The following is a 20,261-nucleotide window of genomic DNA, read 5'->3' on the forward strand; positions in this document are numbered from 1 at the left end:
TTAAATGGTAGATAGGCAGAGGGAAGTACATGTTGCATATAAATAGTATTAAGATCATGATTATGTAGGTATGTGGCCATTTAGCAACCCCAATAGAAGTAGCTGTCTTTGTGGTAAATGCTATCTTGATATTCTCTTTATTTGTAAGCTCCCTCACCAGATAAGAAAAAAAATTATAAATACTTTGTAAGCTCTTAGACATTTTAATTTTTTAGTTCTTGGGAGTAGTTTATTTTGTGAGACATTGTCCTTTTTAGAGCATGGGGTTTCTATCTAGATTTTTATTATATTTACATGTATTACTTGTATTAACATGTCTTCATCTTTGCCTATTTAAAGTTTAAAGATAGGCACATCAAAATCAAAGTGCTAAGAAAATACAGTTTTTTAAAAAATGTATTGTTTTTTTACTTGAGAGCAAGAGAGAGCACATAGGGATAGAGAGAGAGAGAAACTCAGGCAGGCTCCATACTCAGTGCAGAGCCTGATGTGGGGCTCGATCCCACAACTCTGTGATTGTGACCTGAGCTGAAATCAAGAGTCGAATGCTCAACTGACTTTGCCACCCAGACACCCAGGAAACACAGCCGTTTTTTTAGTTTGTTTGTTTGTTTGTTTGTTTGGAGAGAGAGAGAGAGAGAGAGAGAGAAAGTCGGGGAGGGGCGGGGAGAGAGAATCCCAAGCAGGCTCTGTGCTGGCAGCATGGAGCCTGATTGCAGGGCTCAATTCCCTGAACTGTGAGATCCTGTCCTGAGCCGAAATCAGGAGTAGATCCTTTAACTGAGCCACTCAGGTGCAACCAGGAAATAGAATTTTAATGATTAGATAGATAACCTTTAGAGAACCTCTAGTCAAATCATAAAAACAAAAGTGAGACTATTTTTGTTTTTATTTTTATTTTTCTTAAGTTTATTTTGAGAGAGCACTCACGTGCAAGCCGGGGGGCGGGGGGGGGGGGCAGAGAGAGAGAGAGAGAGAGAGAGAGAGAGAGAGGAAATCCCAAGCAAGCTCCGAGCAATGAGCGCAGAGCCCAATGCATGTCTTGATCTCAGGAATTGTGAGATCATGACTTGAGCAGAAATCAGGAGGCAGTCTCTTGACTGACTGAGCCACCCAGGTGGCTTCTTTTTTGTTTTTAAGAGAACCTTCTTCTCTAAAAAAGAAAATTAATTACAAAAGTGTATTTATTAGTAGAGTCTGTAGTAAGGCTCGACAGTAGTGAATACAGGGTGTATATATGCAAGAACATTAAAAAAATATGTCGTAGAAATTGGCACTTAGGAAATATATTTAGAAACTTTTCATATTGTAAGTTTTTCATTTATATGTCACTTGTGAAAAAAACAAATCCTTACTACTTTCTTAATATTTACCTTGGTTTATAGAGATTGATCAACAAGCTGAAGAAAGTGACCAAGGCCAGCAGGCACAAACACCAGTTACCACTAGCCCATCAGCCTCGAGCACAACTTCCTTTATGAGCAGCTCGCTGGAAGACACCACAACTGCCACCACTCCAGTCACTGACACAGAAACAGTACCTGCATCTGAATCCCCAGGAGTGATGCCACTTAGTCTTCTCAGGTAGGGAAGTTGACCTTTAACATCTGCCGTATTGATGCCTATGATTCTGAACACGTGATTGTTCTGTCAGTGAAGAATGTGCCCAACTAAAGGCATTCTAGAGCTAGGAGGAACCTAAGAGATCATAAAGTCAAACCCATTTTGCTAAAGTTGGGAATGCCCCTCAAGTTAAATAACTTGCACAAGTCTCATAGGCAGTCGAGGGGTGGTCTGGATTTATCACCCATGCTGCTGACAGTCAGATAGTGTAGGAGTTTATCTCCTTATAATGATCTTTTCTTTTCTTTCAGCTAGGCTTTTGGGTATTTTTTTCCTCAAAAAGTAAATGCTTGTATTGAATATTAGAGCTTCAAGATGGAGGTCACTTCCATGAAAATAATTTTCTCTAGTTATTTCCCTTTTAAGCATAATTTCTTAATTATACTTTCATTCTTACTCTAAGATCAAACAAGTCTACTTTTCAAATGAAAGAGCCTGTCTTACAATAGATACTTCTTCAGCCAACCCTATTTTAGTAGGTTTGTAAATTCCAAATAACGTCTGAGTTTTCTTTTTGTTTCACTTTACCAGTTATATACACAAAATGAAAACTTCTAAGAGAAAATCATTAGGGAGGGACTATTTTGTGAGCTCCCTTAAGTAGGCCCTAAGTGAAATAAAGAGCAGTAGAATGGGTAGTCTCCCTTTTTCTTCTTTCTTTCCCCCCTTCCCATAATTGACAGGTTATTATCATTCCCATTGTGTAGGCTGACATCTTAGAGAGTAGGAGAGGGGCTATTACTGTAATGCTTGTCAATTTTTGGTGTCCACAGGAGCCACCTGGGAGGCTTTTTAAGGCTCTGGGACTGTAAAGTATCCCCCTGTCTCATTCAGTAGGTCTGGTGGGGCACAGTTTACATTCTAATTAAGGTTCCCCAGTGATTTTTTTTTTTTTTAATGTTTGTTTTTGAGAGAGAGTGCGCATGTGCACATAAGCCAGAGGGGAGCCAAGAGAGAGGGTTGTCACAGACGATCTGATCCGAGGGTGGGCTCTGCGCTGAAAGCAGAGAGCCTGATGCGGGCCTTGAACTCACGAACTGAGAGATTATGACCTGAGTCATAAGGGACCTGACCGGACCCTTAATGCAGTAGTCTTTAGCTCACACAACTGAGTTACTGCTCTGGTCTTGGGCAGGAGGAGTAATAATCCTAGCAGCTACCATTGCCCAGTCCTCACACATCCTAACTCTCTCACTTGATAACAGTCCCACGGGGGTGCTTCTGTTGAAGAAAGGAGGAAAAGAAGAATGATAGGATATTCTAATATGGTTTTTAATCCTTGTTGCCTTCCAAGCTGTGCAGTGTAGACATGGCATTCACTGGTAGAATAATATTCCCTTGCTCTCACAGGCATTCAGAGACCTTGTGACTCCTCCTTTCTTCTCAGTCTTTGTTTGCCTGTTGTTGGCTGGGACTATATTAGAGCTGCTCTTGTCTCTGCCTGACTAAGCATCATTTAACACTAGAAAGATCAGGGAACAACTGCTGCCTGTGTGAATATCATGTATCAGTTATTTGACTGGGTAGACAGTATTTTTTGATGCTTAAAAGGTTATTTTGTTGGACAAATCTGAAGAGTAGACAGTCAATGAGGACCTTCCTGGATTTTATTCTTAAGCCAGTGTGTGCCTTCTCAGCCTGAGGGGGCTGCCTCTCTTGTACCTTTCCCCCTCTACATGGCTGGCATACCATTCATATGCTGTTTTTCAGTTGTGTTAAGTGACTGGGCAGTTCTCTTTTCTTTCCATAACTTACCTATAGTCTATTACTTTGAATACATGTGAATAATTTCATGGCTAGCTAGTAAATTTATATTTGAAGTAACTGTAATTTAGCTATCTTTAAAAGCCCTTATTCTTTAACTACTGTATACCTATCAAAATAACACTGTCATCTTCTTACAGTAGAAGGAAAGCTCCATGAAAGCAGGGATATTTTAAAAATCTATTTTGTTAATTGCTGCCTTCCCCTCACCTGCTATGTTGCTGGCATTTTGCCAAACAAATGGTAACATTACTTTTATAGTAAATGTATTCTATGTGATAATGATTATTAAAATTGTTGGGAGTCTTTCTCCCCTCCTCCACTAAACCATAGCTAACTTAAAGTTTTCCAGGTTGAATATTTTTCTATAAGAAGACTGTGATGTATGTATTATTTTCTAATTGGATTTTTATGCTAACCATTATTGTTTTCTTAAAGGCAAATGTTCTCTAGTTACCCAACTACCACTGTACTTCCCACACGTCGTGCACAGACTCCTCCAATATCATCATTACCAACCTCTCCTTCTGATGAAGTAGGAAGAAGGCAAAGCTTAACTTCTCCTGATTCCCAGTCAGCAAGGCCAGCTAACCGCACAGGTGCGTGTGCTGTCATGCACTATGACACCCAGACCTCTTGGTATTCCTGATGTGTGGGACTTCATAACATGGGCATTCTGTTTTTTCTCATTGAAGGTAAAACAGTGATTTTGATTAAGGGTGATCTGCCCTATCAAACTAAATTGTCTTCTCTATTTTGAAGCTGTAGATTCATTTATGGCTAGTTGGGAGAGAAAGAGTATGCTATACATCAGTCATACTAGACCCTTCTTATTTTCTGTTATAGGCATTTTTAGTGTTATGAATTTCCCTTCACCATTGCTTTTGCTGTAACCTCCACATTGTGAAATGCTGTGTTTCCATTTTCATTCAGTTTAAAGTACTAATTTACCATGGATATCTTCTTTGACAATTTTGGTCATTTAGAAGTATGTTATTTTGTTTCCAGATCTTTAGGAATTTTTCAGATGTCTTTCTCTTACTAATTTCTAATTTCATTGTTATCAGAGAATGTATCTTGTATAATATGAATTCTTTTAAATTTATTGAGACTTATTTTATGGCCCAGAATATGGTCTGTTTTGGTAAATATTCCATGTGACTTGGAAAAAATGTGTATTATGCTATTGTTGAGTGGAGTGTTCTGTAAGTGTTTGGTCAGTCAAGGTAGTTGATTGTTTTTTCAAGTCTTCTTTATCTCTACTGATAAAGAAGTATCAGTAAATATCAGTATTTGGTCTACTTACTGTATCAATTATTGATAGAGTAGTGTTGAAATCTCTGCCTGTAATTGTGGATTTGTTTATTTCTCCTTTCATTTATCAGTTTTTGTTTCATGTTTTTTAAAACTCTCTTTGGGTACATAAATATTTAAGGTTCTTATGTTTTCATAGTGAATTGACCTCTTTGTCATTACCAAGTGACTCTCTTTACTCCTGGTAATATTCTTTGTCCTTAAATCTGCTTTATCTGATATAAATATATTAGTGTTAGGATGGTATGTTGTCTCCCATCATTTTTGCCTTTTACTTTTTTGTGTCTTTATATTTAAAAGGGGCTTTGTAAAGGCAACCTATCATTGGGTCTTGCTTTTTTAATCCAACCTGGTATTCTCTATCTTTTAATTGGTGTGTGTAGACTGTTTACATTTAATGTGATAATTGGTAGGGTTGTGTTTAAATTTACAATCTTTCTGTTCACGTCGTCTGTTCCTTCTCTTTTCCTTCTGTTTCTGTCTTTTTGTTAAATTCATATTTTATATTATTTTACCTCCTTTGTTGGCTTATCAGCTATATGTGTATTTTTAGAGATTATTTTCAGGTCTATAGTATACATTTTTAATTATTACAGGCTCCTTTCAAGTACCACTTCATATATATTAAAAATTCTAACAATGGTATACTTTTATTTCCCCTTTCTTAGTCTTTGTACTTTTATCATACGTTTAATATATACATAGGTTATAAAGCCCATAACACATTGTTATTATTTTTGTTGTAAACAGCCAGTTGTCTTTGCAAGAAATTTGAAATCTAAAGTATGTATTTTATATTTACGCACATATTTATCAGGTCTTAGATTCTTTACTTCTTTATGTAGTTCCCAATTTCCATATGGTATAATTTCCTTCTGCTTTCCCTTTAACGTGTCTTGTAATGATCTGCTAGTGATGAGTTCTTTTGGCTCTTGTATATCTAAAAGAGTGTATTTCACCTTCATTTTTGAAAAATATTTTCTCTGGGTATAGAATTCTAGATTCACGATTTTTTTTCTTTCAGTGCTTTAAGATCCTCTGCTGTCTTCTGGCTTGCATGATAAGTTTTCTGTCATTCTAATCTTGATATAATATGCCTTTTTCTCTGGCTGCTTTTAAGATTTTTCTGTTTTATCACTAGGTTTAAGCAATTTTATTATGATCTGCCCTGATTTAGTTTTCTTGTGCTTGGGATTTATTGAGCTTGTTGGATCTGTGGATTTTTAGTTGTCTTTAAATTTGGACATTTTTAATTCATTATTTTTCAGATGTATTTCTGTTGTATAACTCCATTTCAGTGTCTATGGTTATGTGTATACAAGGCCACTTGAAGTTGTCCCACAGATCACTAATGCTTTGATTTTTTTTTAATATCTTTTTATTTATTTTTTATTGTTTATCTAATATCTGTTTCCATTTTGTATAGTTTTTATTGTTGTGTCTTCTGGTCATTAATCTTTTCTCCTGCAGAATCAGATTTGCTCTTAGTCCCATCTAGTACTTTTCCATTCATACATTGTAAAGACAGTCTTCCATGTCTTTAACATGCTTATTAATCTTTTCTCTGCCTTATCAAATACATGGAATAACGGTCAGTTCTCACTATTAGGATAGTTATGTTCTATAAAGTCACTGTGAACACTGAATTAGTGAAAACTGAACCATTACTCCTAAGGGAGATATAAGGGTAGGTTTTTGTGAACTTCTGGTCACATTTTGTCAAGTATATAACCTTGTTTTATGTATGTTTCTATTTAAATACATTATATTTAATATATATTATTGATTCATTAGCATTGAACTCATGGCCAAGAGCACCATAACTCATGCCTGAATGAAATTTATGTGACACATACATTTTCTCCATAAGGCATATCGTAGCCTTCTTGGACTTAGAAACACTAGACAGGGGCTCCTGGTGTCTCAGTTGGTTAAGCGTCTGACTCTTGATTTCAGCTCAGGTCATAATCTCACAGTTCGTGAGATTGAGCCCCCAGCATTGGGCTCTGCACTGACACTGTGGAGCCTGCTTGTGGATTCTCTCCCCCTCTCTCTGCCTCTTCCCAGCTTGTACGCACACACTCTGTCTCTCTCTCAAAATAAGTAAATAAACTTAAAAAAAAAATAAACTAGCAGCATTTCAGCACTATGCTTCATGGCCATTTTAAATAGTGAAGCCACCAACAAAAAGCACAAAACTGCAAAACACATAACACTAAATAGACCATGAAAAGGAGACTTGTTTACGTCTCAGAGCTCAAACAAGAGTGTAAGCATCACCTGTTATACCTCAGCTAGGAACCAGTGTGTCAGGAGATTGAAATGTTTTTGTCACTGTGTGCATGTAAATTACTGTGAAAGCACCACAAGTATTGATTTGGGAGTTACAAATTAACTTTAATGAGTAGATGAATTTGCAGATATGGAATGCACAAATAATGAACATCAACTTTATACCTGTTTAAATATCATTCTCTTCTTAGCACGTATCTAATTTCTAGGTCTGTTTCTGTTGACTAATTTTTCTACTTATTTTGAATTATATTTTCTTGGGGTTTTTTTGGGGGGGGATGTTTGGTGATTTTATATTGGTTACTAGACATTGTGAATTTTACCTTTTTGGGTGCTTGATAGTTTGTATTTATTTAAATATACTTTAACTTTGTTATAGGATACAGTTAAATTACTTGGAAATAATTTGATTCTTTCAAGCCTTCCTCTTAAGCTTTGTTAGGAGGGACCAGAACAGCCTTTAGCTTGGCTGAATTTTTCCCCACCACTGAACTAATACCTTTCTTAGTATTCTATCCAGTGCCTTGTGTATCGTAGTTCTTTCCTTCTGGTAACACAAATTCTTCCCAACCCTGTATGAGCCTCAAGGATTGTTCTGCCTGCTACTTTTTGGTAATTCCTTCCCTAGTTCTGGGTAGTTGCTGCATTAGCATCAGCTGAAGACTTGAGGGAAAAAGAAGGACCTTCTGTACATTTCTGAATTTTGCTTTTTGTGCAGCTCTCTTCTTTCCATACAGCTTTCTCCTTTCTGGTGTTCTACCCTGTGAATGCTAGCCATCTTGAATTCTTTACTTTTTTGTCCTCAGTTCAGAGAGGCCGCTGAGTTTAGCTTGAATTTGCCCTCCCTGAACTGCTGCTTGGAAATTCTCTCCAGCAAATATGCTGAGGCAATTGTATACCTCGCCTCATTTGATTTCCTTCTCTCAGAGGTCACTGTCCTACGTTGCCTGCCATCCAGTGTCTACAGACCATCATTTGATATATTCCATCTGTTCTTTTAGTTGTTAAGGTGAGGGTAAATCCAGTCTCTGTTATTCTGTCATGGCTAGAAGCAGAAGTCCAACAAAAGTGTCAGGACTATTACCACTGTAGGAGTAGTGACATTTTTTAAGCAAAAATGAAAGTTGTCATTCTCCCTGCTTCCTTCTTTTTTCCTTCTTAATTGAATTCAAAAACCATTAAATGAGGCACAGGGCTTCTATCAGCACTGTCCACTGAAAGGACCTAGGAACAGTGATGCCTTAGTAGCAATAAACACACCTAGTGCCAAGATCCTGTCTTCTAGATACCATTCTCTACTAAAAGAGAACCCTATCTCCTGGTAGAAATGGCTGATTTCAGGGTTAAGTATGAGATGAGCCTAGAATATCTTGTGCCAGAAAGTGATAAACTGCTCAGAGAATTATGGGCACATGCCTCAAGGATATAGAAACTAGATTGAAGGGACATCTAGCCAAATCTGGAATGTTTGGGGCATCAAAATAAATAATCATTGTTATAATAACATCTAATAACCCACAAATACAATGAAAATCTCTACTGATGGAGAAAGGAGACTGATAAATCTGAAAGCAATGATGGAATTAGAAAATCTTCATTTGTCAACCATCATCATCATCATAATAATAAATAATTCAGCCAATAAACATTAATGGATGTTAGTGAGTCTCACCTTGATGAGGAATGGGCTATTTACATATAATTCCTCCCAACAAATATTTATTACAAAGGGAGGAAAAAAAAAAGAGTACCTTTTTTAGTTAATCAGGAGATAAACTAGCAGATACCAGCTTAACTCAGGTGATCAAAGTTAGCATCACCAGCAATGGGACAAGTTGAAATTATGTACCATCTAGTAGAATGTAATGAGAAGAAGGCAGAATCAGTTTTGTATTCCTGCCAAAAAGCACGTGAAGAAACATCAGACAAACCCAAATTGAGGGTCTTCCTATCATATAGCTGGCCTGTAATCTTAAAAGTATCAAAGTGATTGAAGGAGACTGAAGAGATCTGAAAACTAAATGGAAGGGTGATAATCCTGGATTGGACCCTGCTGTAAAGAACATTGTCAGGAGTTCTGGTGAAACTAGAATGAGATCTGGATTAGATAGATATTAACATTGTTAATTTCCGGACTTTGAGACTGTGTTGTGCAAGACAGTGTCCTTATTTGTAGGAGTTAATTAACTGTTAGAGTATTCAAGGGAGTTGAAGCATCATGTCTGCTACTTACTCTCCAGTGGTTCATGGGTGAAAGAATTCTTTTGTACTATGCTTGCAAATTTCTCTTAAGTCTGAAATTTTTTGTAAGTTAGAAACTATTTCAAAGGAAGAAAACATTTAATATTTTTTTCAGCAGCTTTGTTTTATGTTAGCTTTATGAAAAACCTTAAAAAGCTGTAACAAAATCCCATTTAGTTCCACATTTAGTGAATTCTGAATAGAATAAAATTTCAATAAATGTAGACAGTATTAGGAAATTGGGGACTTAACAGTTACTATAAGGACACTTTTTACTCATAGTATGTACTGATATTTAGGACTTTACTCTCTTTCTTTTGTTTCAGCCTTGTCAGACCCAAGCAGCAGACTTTCAACTTCTCCTCCTCCTCCAGCAATTGCAGTACCCTTGCTGGAGATGGGGTTCTCTCTCCGGCAGATTGCCAAAGCCATGGAAGCCACAGGTAGGATAAGTTTTTTTTTTTTTTTTTTTTTTAGGATAAGTTTTTAATATATCAGTATATACATATAGGAGAAGCCCGATATTATAGAGGGTGACACATTGTTTTAAGAGACCATAAAACTTTTTAATAGCAGATTTAGTTATAATGGTGTCATAGCAGACACTCTTAAATTGATGCCATGAATAATTATGTTGCCCAAAATCAGTATCATCCTTTTTTTTCACCTGTTCAGGTGCTCGAGGAGAGGCTGATGCCCAGAACATCACTGTCCTTGCCATGTGGATGATAGAGCACCCTGGGCATGAGGATGAGGAGGAACCCCAGCCAGGCAGCACAGCTGACTCAAGACACGGAGCAGCTGTCCTAGGCAGTGGTGGGAAATCAAATGATCCCTGTTGTTTGCAGTCACCAGGAGACATACCATCAGCTGATGCTGCTGAAATGGAAGAAGGCTTTAGTGAAAGGTGAGAGTCCAGTTTCCGTACTTGTTTTATGCGTTATAAATGGTGCTTCCAAGTGTCCCATTTATTTCCCTTCATAGATGCTTTTAATGGTTTGTAAAGCTGTTAACTAGAGGTATATGAAAAGATGGACGTTTCGCTTACAAGTTTATGTTTCTGTGAAGCGTAAAAATGATATGACAAGTCTTGAATGGATGTTTTTGTAGAAAATAGGTAATAATTTTTACATGAAATTAAACTGAAAAGAAACAATTAAAACAAGTTTATTCTGAAATAAACATTCTGATAAAATAATTCTCCTTTATAAATGATATAGAATGTTAATTTTAATATTAGAAATTGATTTAATGGATTTGGTTACCAAGGCTTGTGTCTTATATGCAGACTTGTTTCTGACAATCTCAGTGGATATTTTCATAACTTTGAAATACATTTCTCGTAGGCAGGGATTGTCATTTCATTTCAAATTTTAAGTGTTGAATCATTTAGAATTTAGTTAAGACCATTGATCTCTTTTGGATCTGAACATGCATTAAGCATCATTCCCTTGTTGGCATAATTCAAAATCAGGTAAGGGCACTTGACTAGCTTAGTTGGTAGAGTGTGTGACTCTTGATCTCAGGACCATGAGTTCAGGTTCTATGTTAGGTGTAGAGCCTACTTAATTAAATAAAAGTAAAAAAAAAAAAAATAGGTAAAATTACTGCTTAGGGCAATATGACATATTTATAATTTAGGAGCTTTACCAAAGACAAGCTATGTTTCAGTTTTATCATAAATATATTTTATTCTTGGTAATATTTGGAGGAAAAAGCAAGACCATAAGTAAGCTTGTGCCTGTGCTTTCCATTTATGATGGTTCTTAAAAATCTGTGTTGCTTTTAAATTTGCACTTGTAGCGCTGATAATCTGGACCATGCAGAGAATGCAGCTTCTGGAAGTGGACCACCAGCTAGGGGTCGTTCAGCAGTAACAAGAAGGCACAAGTTTGATTTAGCTGCTCGCACATTGCTAGCAAGAGCAGGTAATTATATGTTTCACATCCTTCTATTGGTGAAAGTTGTATAGTTTATATTTTAAAGTCAGTGTGAAAGCAGCATTAAAGAAGATGAACTAATGATACTAAGTACTCAGTTCCTCCACATTAACAGAGCAGCTATTTGCATTTTTCTTCCTGTTTACATAATTTTGCATTGAAATCACAGCATACTTTCATAAATTTATTTTTAAGCTCCCTCTGGGTACAGAAGTCTATACTGGTTACTTGTAGATACTGAGGTATTTCATAAATGCTGTCTCTGCCCTCGAGCTGTTTATACTTTAAGAAGTGAAGATGAATGTTTAAAATGTCACATTAATATTAAGAAGGAGCTAAAAAGAGCACTGTGCTAAAGTGGTCACTGGCTTTTCTGATGTACTCTGTGGACCTTAGGACAAAACTACTAGGTAGGGCCCCAGAAAAGCAAAAGTAAATTTCATTGTTACATTAGTAAATACTTCTGGGATTATGCTCTAGACATGTGAAGTGTAATTTATAGGGAACATATTTTCTAAACTAAAAAAACTAGGATGTGTGACTTGTCAAAATGGTGTTTGATTTTTGAACTATTAAAACATAATTTTTCAGTAATTTATAGTAATAGTGAGAAGTTAAGACTCAACTAGAAAATACAGGATGTGTACTTAATATATAATGACTGATTTTTTTAAGTAACCCTAAAAGAATAATAACAGCTCACATTTACTGAGTGTTTTCCATATTACATTATGAAGTATTTTACATGGATTATCTTACTTAAACCTGTTAACAGCCCTGTGAAGTATGAGTGCTATTACCCCATTTTATAGAAGAAGAATCACACATGATAGGTCAGATTTTATGTTTATGGTCTGGAATCCAGGCAGTTAAGAACTGGTGAAATATTCAGAATTACTTTATGCATGTAAATAAAATGCCTTTTTTGTTTTGTTCTGAGCGGGGTTATACCGCTCTGTGCAGGCCCACAGGAATCAAAGTCGGAGAGAAGGAATATCTTTGCAACAAGACCCAGGGGCGTTGTATGACTTTAATTTAGATGAGGAATTGGAAATTGATCTTGATGATGAAGCAATGGAAGCTATGTTTGGACAAGACCTGACCAGTGACAATGATATTCTGGGAATGTGGATCCCAGAGGTACTGGATTGGCCTACCTGGGTGTGTGTGATTGCAGCGGGGGCTGCTCTGACTTATTTTCCTGCCCTCCTGTTCATAGAGCTTACTAATAACAGCCTTGCCTAGAGTTGTAACACTCTGAAAAGTCTTAGATCTCATCCTAAAGTTTGGGGCTCTAATGCTTAAGGTTACTTTGATACCTACAAACTAAAAAGAAAAAGCGTCTCTTGCTTTCTCTGTATGATTTTATCGTTTCCCTCCCCAGACTAGATGAATAGAGCCATATTTTGTTAATATTTGATTGTAATGTCAAAGATAGATTACAAAACTGGCATCAATTCTTAGCTCTTCTGGGTGTATAACATGGCTGCTGTGCTCACCTTTCTATCTGAATGCATGCTCTTCTCCTTCATAGGTTCCATTTAATCACTGTAGTGCCTCATTCTAAGAACCAGTGCCACCTAGGTCTTGTAACTACCTCCATCCAGGGCAGGGTACATGGTGGGTTTGTATGTTTTCATTGTTTAGCATTATGCTTTTGTAGCGGGGAGCGTGAAAATTTCACAGGTCTGAATCCTATAGAAAAGAGCATCTACTATATTAAGTTAATAAGATAAATGAATCCTAATGACTTCTTAGAAATTCAGATAATAGATATGCATGTTATGACCAGATGTAAAGTAGGTTTATTAGAGGGATTTTTAAAAAGCCATTTGAGATAGCGCTAATTGTCATTTTTATTAACTCTTCTCAGTAGGAGAGTGAGTTAATTTTATTATAACTTATTAGATTGAGAAAGAGCAAGGAACACCTTGAGATCATGTGATCTAAATTCTGATTTGAAAGAAATTTGTTATGTAACATTAATGAAAATCCTGCAAATGTTCCAACATGCATAAACAGAGTTATTAATTTAACATATAAATATCTACCTCTTCTTAATTTTATGTTAAATTGACTAATGATTTGATATAAAATTTTGTGCAGCATGTTTGTGAGTCCGAAGACAGGGAAGAAGTGGTGGTGTGTGAACTGTGTGAGTGCAGTGTCGTCAGCTTCAACCAGCACATGAAGAGAAATCACCCAGGCTGTGGGCGCAGTGCAAACCGCCAGGGCTATCGCAGCAACGGCTCCTATGTGGATGGCTGGTTCGGTGGTGAATGTGGGAGTGGAAATCCATACTACCTGCTCTGCGGCAGCTGCAGGGAAAAGTACTTAGCCCTGAAGACCAAATCCAAGACAACAAGTTCTGAAAGGTACCTTGAAATTGCGTAGATATCCAAACCCCCTCTGAATGAAGAGTATAAAGTATCTCTCATCAAGACGTGGGAATTAAAGCTTATTTTAACGTGAAGAGCTACACTTAACCTTTCCCTAAGTCCGATGACTGCTGAATTGGGGGCAGGAAGGATGAAGGTGGTTGAGGAATTCATGTTTTGCCAGAGCTGGGATCCTGCAGTCCATGGCAGCAGGTTTTTGACTGGAGTTTGACTCTATGAACCTTCAACTTGTTGGCAGGCAAGTTGCCTTAAGGCAGGACCCTTGCCTTAACCTTCAGGAGGCTTATGGTCAATTTTTTCATTGTGTTTTTCACTCTGTTTTTGTTTGACATCTTAATTAAGATCTTTTTGGTGATTAAGAAAAAAATAGACTGTTTAGATTAAATTGAGCTTCCGTGAAAATATTACTTCTTTATATCCTTGAATAGCAATTAATCTGTAGTGAGCAGGGCTTTTGCCCTTACTGTCAACTATTAAAATCTTTAAGGTGGTCTGGATGAGTGTTGTAGGTGACCTAGAAACCCCCCCAGTAACTTGGTAAAATGATCATTGATTTTGTAAGCATGTGTGTACCTACATACCAGTAGTTTTTCTTAGCCCATAACCTGAAACACTTTATTTTGTGTTGCTTTATTAATGACCTTTTAAAATGTTCTAATGACTTAATTTGCATTTTGGGGTACTAACTGTTTTGTATAAAAATACAATGTTCTTCATGTTTGGTGCAGGTACAAGGGACAAGCTCCAGATCTAATTGGCAAGCAGGACAGTGTGTATGAAGGTAGTTGTTTGGAGAGCTTCTTTATTTTACATGTATTTTTGTATATACCTTCTGCTTAACATCTGTTACTAAAATTTACTTTATGTGTATGTGTTGGTATTTAAGTACATATTAACTTAAAACTTTCTCTGAAAAGTTAAAGGTAGTTTGAAAGCAACAGCCCTAGTTTTAAAAATCAAAGGGAAAGGACCTGGGTTCAAATACTAGCTTTACCACAGAATGTTAATTTCTGTGTGGCATATATTTTTTTCGAAGTAGGGAAAGTATGGAGTACATTTTGAATTTCCATCCTGATTGAGGAAAGTAAAAAGTACAAAACTGATGACAGCGTGAATTTATACGGAGCATTCATTTACTTCAAATAACTGATTCTCTAATGATTGTGGATAGTATTAAGAACTCTTTGTTGGCCCCGTAACAATAGCTTTTATTAGCTGAAACCTTCATTACCAGCTGTAACATTTGCTGTTGCTTTAGGTGGGTTTGACTCAGACTCCCTTTCCCTTAGACTCTATGTTTCAGGGAGTGCAGTTTGGTTGGGTCACCAGGAGATGGTGCCATAGCATATTTTGTGGGCACTGGGCTTTCAGTCCATCTGCATTTTAGACATATCTCACAGTAACCGTTGCCAGCAGAGTTACTTCATGTTTATATTCACATACCATAAATTTATTTATTTAAATTCCAGAAGACTGGGACATGTTAGATGTTGATGAAGATGAAAAGCTAACAGGTGAAGAAGAATTTGAATTACTTGCTGGACCACTTGGTTTAAACGACCGACGCATTGTACCAGAACCAGTTCAGTTCCCTGACAGTGATCCCTTGGGAGCATCAGTAGCAATGGTAACAGCTACCAACAGTATGGAAGAGACTCTAATGCAAATAGGTAAACTGAAATGATAATTGGTGTTGATTTTTTAGAGTCTGTATTAATTTGTTTCTTAGACTGGATAAATAGTAATACAACATTGTTCCACCCCGTCAAGTATCCTTAGCTAGTTCTTTGAACATTTTCAAGGTATAAGGTAGTATTTTTCATTTTTTGCTTTTATGAAATGCCGAAGTAATAAAAAGAAAATTTATAAAATATGAGTATGATTTTTTTTAAAGAAAATAGGGAAATCCTGGAACTGACTAAAACCAATTTTGCAGTCTTTTTTTTTATGTGCATGAAAGGGTATGGGTAACTTTTGCTCTCGGGAATACAAAATAAAGAATTAGTATTGGTGACTCAGCCCTTTCTGTATACATAAAGCATATTTTAAAAACTGTATCTTTTCTGTGTCTGTTATATATAATATGATATATGAACAAAATAAAACCAAAAAAATTTAAGGAACATATATAACAGGTTATTGCCTTAGAACTGTCTCTTTCTCCCAAGGAATTTTCTGTGTAACAAAGTCCAAATGAACAAAACACATTGGTTTGCTGTGTTTCCTTGCAGCCCAGAACATAGAATGGGAAAATTTTTCAGTGCTCTGGATATGTTTTTCAGGTTGCCATGGCTCTGTAGAAAAGAGTTCCTCTGGAAGAATAACACTAGGTGAGCAGGCCGCTGCCTTAGCAAACCCTCATGACCGGGTGGTGGCTTTAAGGAGAGTGACTGCTGCTGCTCAGGTTCTTCTGGCAAGAACCATGGTAATGAGAGCTCTGTCTCTTCTCTCGGTCAGGTAAGAATTATCTTGTGTCAGGTGATGCTAAGTTAGTTCCTAGTATGTATTAGACAGGAGTTTAGTATTGTTTGGGAGGATGAGATAGAATTTTTAGAGCCTTGAGTATCTAGGCTGTCAAATGAAAGAAGTTGGAGATAGTCATCATTGTTATTCATTCATCCAGTTGGTAAATACTTAGCTCTTTTTAGGTAGAAAATAAGAGTATTACAGTAGCTGAGTAAACTGCAAACATTTTTAATTTTATTATCTGAAATGAGAAACTAAAGCTTTCAATCCATTTGATGCAGGATAAAATCAAAAGGTTGAATGAATTTTCTGCAAAATTGACCAACTGTGTAGCTATTTCAACCTGCAGATTCCATCATGGAGACTCCTGCCATGTTCATACTGTAGAATGTAATATTAAAAAAGGAAGAGAGCCAAGAATACCTAAAAGACATCCATTTAAGAAATAGTTAAGCAGGGGCGCTTGGGTGGCTCAGTCACTTAAGCGTCTGACTGTTGGTTTCGCCTCAGGTCATGATCTCACGGTTTCGTGTGAGTTCGAGCCCCACGTTGGGCTCCATGCTGACAGTGCAGAGCCTGCTTGGGATTCTCTGTCTCCCTCTCTGTGCCCCTCCCCCACTTGCACTATCTCTGTATCTCTCAAAAATAAATAAATAAACTTAAAAAAAAAAAAAGAATTGTTGAGTAGAGGTATATAAAAGTAAATCAGTGAAGACAGAAGGACCCTGAAATAAAAATTCAAAAATAGATGAGACTCTGGTATTGGATAGTGGAGAACAGAATTTAGAAACTGACCCACACATATAGATAAACACTTGGTGTATGGTTTGATTTATGATAATGTTTATATGGCAGAACAATGAGGAAAGCATGTCTCCTCACTAACTTGGGCTTAGGTCACATGGTTTATTCAACAGGAAAAAGTGAGTCTTGGCCCCAACCTCACACTATATAAGACAAATATTTCCAAGTGGCTCTTAGATCTAAATGTGAAAGATAAATCAATAATGTTTCTCTAAGGTAGGAAGAATTTATTCTCAGTCTTGGGATAGGTACAGTTTTCTTAAGTGAGTCACAAAAACCATTCATCATCAAGAAAAAGATTGATAAATTGAACTACATTAAAAAAGAACTTCTCTTCAGCAAAAGTCATTAAGAAAATAAAAAGTCAGAAAGTAAAAAAAATGAGCCACTTAATGGGAGAACATATGAACAATGCATATAACCAACAGAACATGTAAAGAATTTCTACAAATCCATGAGAAGAGACAACCCATAGAAGAAGTGGGCAAAATGCAAAATAATACAAGAGGATCTCCAAATGGCCAGTAAACATGGAAAATAAGGTCTTCAGCCTCATTAGTCTTCAGAGAAATGAAAATGGAAAACCAGTGAGATATAAATACACCTATTAGAAAGGCTAAAATCGAAAAGACTGGTGGGAAAATGTGAGCACCTAGAAAATGTGGAACACCCAGAACACACTGCCAGTAAGGAAGTGAATTGGTACAGCTACTTTAGAAAACCGTTCAATAGCACCAACCAAAGGTGAATATGAACATACTCTATCACCTAGAAAGCTACTCCTGGGTATATTTTCGGCAGAAATGCTTCTATATGTGCACCAGAAGACATAAGCAAGAACTTCATGGCACTGCTATTTATAATAGCCCCATGCTAGAAACCACCTAATTGTCATCTGTATGGAGAAATGAATTATGGTAGATTTTATTAATATGTCAATGAAAAAGAGTATCTACTGCTATAATGCAACAACGTGGATGAGTCTTAAAAGAAGCCAGACACAAAAGATTACAGACTTTATCTTATTTATATAAAGTTCAAAACAGGCAAAACTGATACATGACTTAAAAAGTCAGTGGTATTCGTTACTTTTAGGGGTCTAGTGACTGAGAAGAACCCAAGCAGGCTTCTGAGGTGTCGGTTATGTTGGTCCTGTTTATGAAAACTCACAGTTTGTGAACTTTCTTGTGTATTATACTTAGTTATACTTCCAAGTTCATGAAATTAAAATAAAATAATTAAAATCTTAACAGTTTCCAGCTTAATATTTTTTGACTTAAGATACATATGGCTAGTAATATTGCAGCTTGACTTTTATTTTAGTTACTGGTACTTTGGCTGATAGGTGGGGCTCCCAGTGGTCCCTTCAGAAATCTGTTTTCTTTATCCATCTGAAGTGTTTTTTCTTTCTTGGCAGTGGTTCCAGCTGTAGCCTGGCTGCTGGCCTGGAATCTCTGGGGCTTACAGATATCCGAACACTGGTTCGGTTAATGTGCTTGGCCGCAGCAGGGAGAGCTGGCCTTTCTACCAGCCCTTCTGCCATGGCAAGCACCTCAGAACGCTCACGAGGCGGGCACAGCAAGGCCAGTAAGCCCATCTCTTGCCTGGCCTATCTGAGCACAGCAGTGGGATGTCTGGCATCAAACACTCCTAGTGCTGCCAAACTCCTGGTGCAGTTGTGTACACAGGTAAGCTGGTTTTCAGTGCTTTTCGTGTTGCGTTATTTCTGACCAATTCTTAAAGAGTCTTTTGAGGTGAAATCTTTTTGTTCCAAAATTATATGTAAAAATTAAACCTGTTTGTTCCAATTGCCTCTTCAGAACTTGATTTCTGCTGCAACAGGTGTAAATCTAACCACGGTCGATGATCCAATTCAGCGAAAGTTTCTACCCAGCTTTCTCCGAGGAATTGCTGAAGAGAATAAGCTTGTAACCTCCCCAAACTTTGTTGTAACTCAGGCCCTTGTGGCATTACTAGCAGACAAGGGGGCCAAACTGAGACCTAACTATGATAAATCTGAAGTTGAAAAGAAAGGTAAGTTTCATACCATTTACCATTTTAAATATACAGTCTTGTAATCAATTTGATGTGTGCTTTTTAAAACGTGTTTTAGAGTTGTTGTAAGTGATAAATTACATAGCGTCATGTATACTTCTTAAGTTCAGATCATAAAAAACTACATGGATCCTTTCTCATGGTGCATGGAAACAGATATTAGAAAATGTACCAAATTAATCTTGGTTTGATTATTCTATTAGATTATGGTTTGAATCATAATAGATAATAATCTTGGTTAGGTGTCCTTAATAAAATTTATGTAAAGATACGGTTATTCTTCTCTTTGTCATAAGATGATAACAGTTTGAAGGGACTCCTTAATCACTATTGTCTCTACCCTTCTCTTCATCAGGACCATTTGGCCAAGATAGATGGGCTTTGGGATCTATCAGCCCAGCCTCTTGACTGGCTGTTATGATCACTTTTGAGCAGCAAAAGCCAAACTCTTACTTTTTAGGGCATGCTGTCTCTGCCCTGGCTTTGAAATTATTTCTGATGCATTCTGAATCTGTGTGTACTTAGAGCAAAGAGTCTTGGTGTATATAAATGTATATTTGCAATGAATCAGATTTATTAGAGAATGTGATAGGAGATAAATGCTTTATACCTTGTATGCGTATCTTAGTGAATTGATTGCTTGCAGAAGTGCTAATTTTTAAAAGATATGGGTTAACCCATTTTTTTTGTTTACCACCACCAGCTCTTACCTGGGCATCATTTCATTGTTTTGTTTAAGCAGGTTTAACTGCCCAATTGTATGCCCATCCTTCCTATGATCCTTCTGCTGTAGGCCCTCTGGAGCTGGCTAATGCCCTGGCAGCCTGCTGCCTCTCCTCCAGGCTGTCCTCACAGCATAGGCAATGGGCTGCTCAACAGCTTGTGCGCACTCTTGCTGCACATGACCGCGACAACCAAACTACTCCCCAAACACTCGCTGATATGGGAGGAGATCTCAGGAAATGCTCCTTTATCAAGTTGGAAGCTCATCAAAACAGAGTATGTATTTTGAGCCCTAAGTATGTTAATCACCTTATGTAAGATGAAATAGTTTCTGCCCTTCTCTGAGAGCTTAGATCTTAAGTGTCTCTCTCTCTCTGCCTCGTGCACACACATGCACAATTACCAATATTTGTCTAGTAGTTACCAGCTTTCTTTTCTCTGTATGTTGGGTTGACATAGTAGTGTACAAATAGAAAAATCAGATGGGGGATGAGAAGAAAACCAAGGGAATTACCTCACAAAAGATGAGGGCTTATATGTGCAAGAGGAGAAGAAATTGTTAACCGCTGTGTTAATCTAACTTACCAGACCCTTGAGCATTGACAAAGGCAGTTTAGGAAATGAAGACTGACTTCCGTTA

The 20,261-nt window shown here is 37.0% G+C and overlaps 1 protein-coding gene across 11 annotated transcripts in view; it reads left to right on the top strand.

Moving 5' to 3' along the window:
- HERC1 (HECT and RLD domain containing E3 ubiquitin protein ligase family member 1) overlaps positions 1 to 20,261 on the top strand; it is a 186,991-nt gene that overhangs the window by 129,230 nt on the left and 37,500 nt on the right. For 7 of the 11 annotated variants that reach the window (XM_058737453.1, XM_058737452.1, XM_058737458.1 and 4 more), the window contains 13 exons: positions 1,386 to 1,584; positions 3,826 to 3,986; positions 9,561 to 9,677; positions 9,910 to 10,141; positions 11,038 to 11,162; positions 12,115 to 12,335; positions 13,281 to 13,549; positions 14,302 to 14,354; positions 15,043 to 15,243; positions 15,856 to 16,030; positions 18,261 to 18,531; positions 18,664 to 18,877; positions 19,641 to 19,897. In XM_058737453.1, the coding sequence (XP_058593436.1) occupies positions 1,386 to 1,584; positions 3,826 to 3,986; positions 9,561 to 9,677; positions 9,910 to 10,141; positions 11,038 to 11,162; positions 12,115 to 12,335; positions 13,281 to 13,549; positions 14,302 to 14,354; positions 15,043 to 15,243; positions 15,856 to 16,030; positions 18,261 to 18,531; positions 18,664 to 18,877; positions 19,641 to 19,897 (2,495 nt within the window). The remainder of the gene's footprint in view (positions 1 to 1,385; positions 1,585 to 3,825; positions 3,987 to 9,560; positions 9,678 to 9,909; positions 10,142 to 11,037; positions 11,163 to 12,114; positions 12,336 to 13,280; positions 13,550 to 14,301; positions 14,355 to 15,042; positions 15,244 to 15,855; positions 16,031 to 18,260; positions 18,532 to 18,663; positions 18,878 to 19,640; positions 19,898 to 20,261) is intronic. The other 4 variants (XM_058737460.1, XM_058737461.1, XM_058737456.1 and 1 more) reach the window with 3 other exon arrangements.

Source organism: Neofelis nebulosa, chromosome 7, assembly GCF_028018385.1.
Source record: "Neofelis nebulosa isolate mNeoNeb1 chromosome 7, mNeoNeb1.pri, whole genome shotgun sequence".
In the NCBI taxonomy this organism is placed as follows: Eukaryota; Metazoa; Chordata; class Mammalia; order Carnivora; family Felidae; genus Neofelis; species Neofelis nebulosa.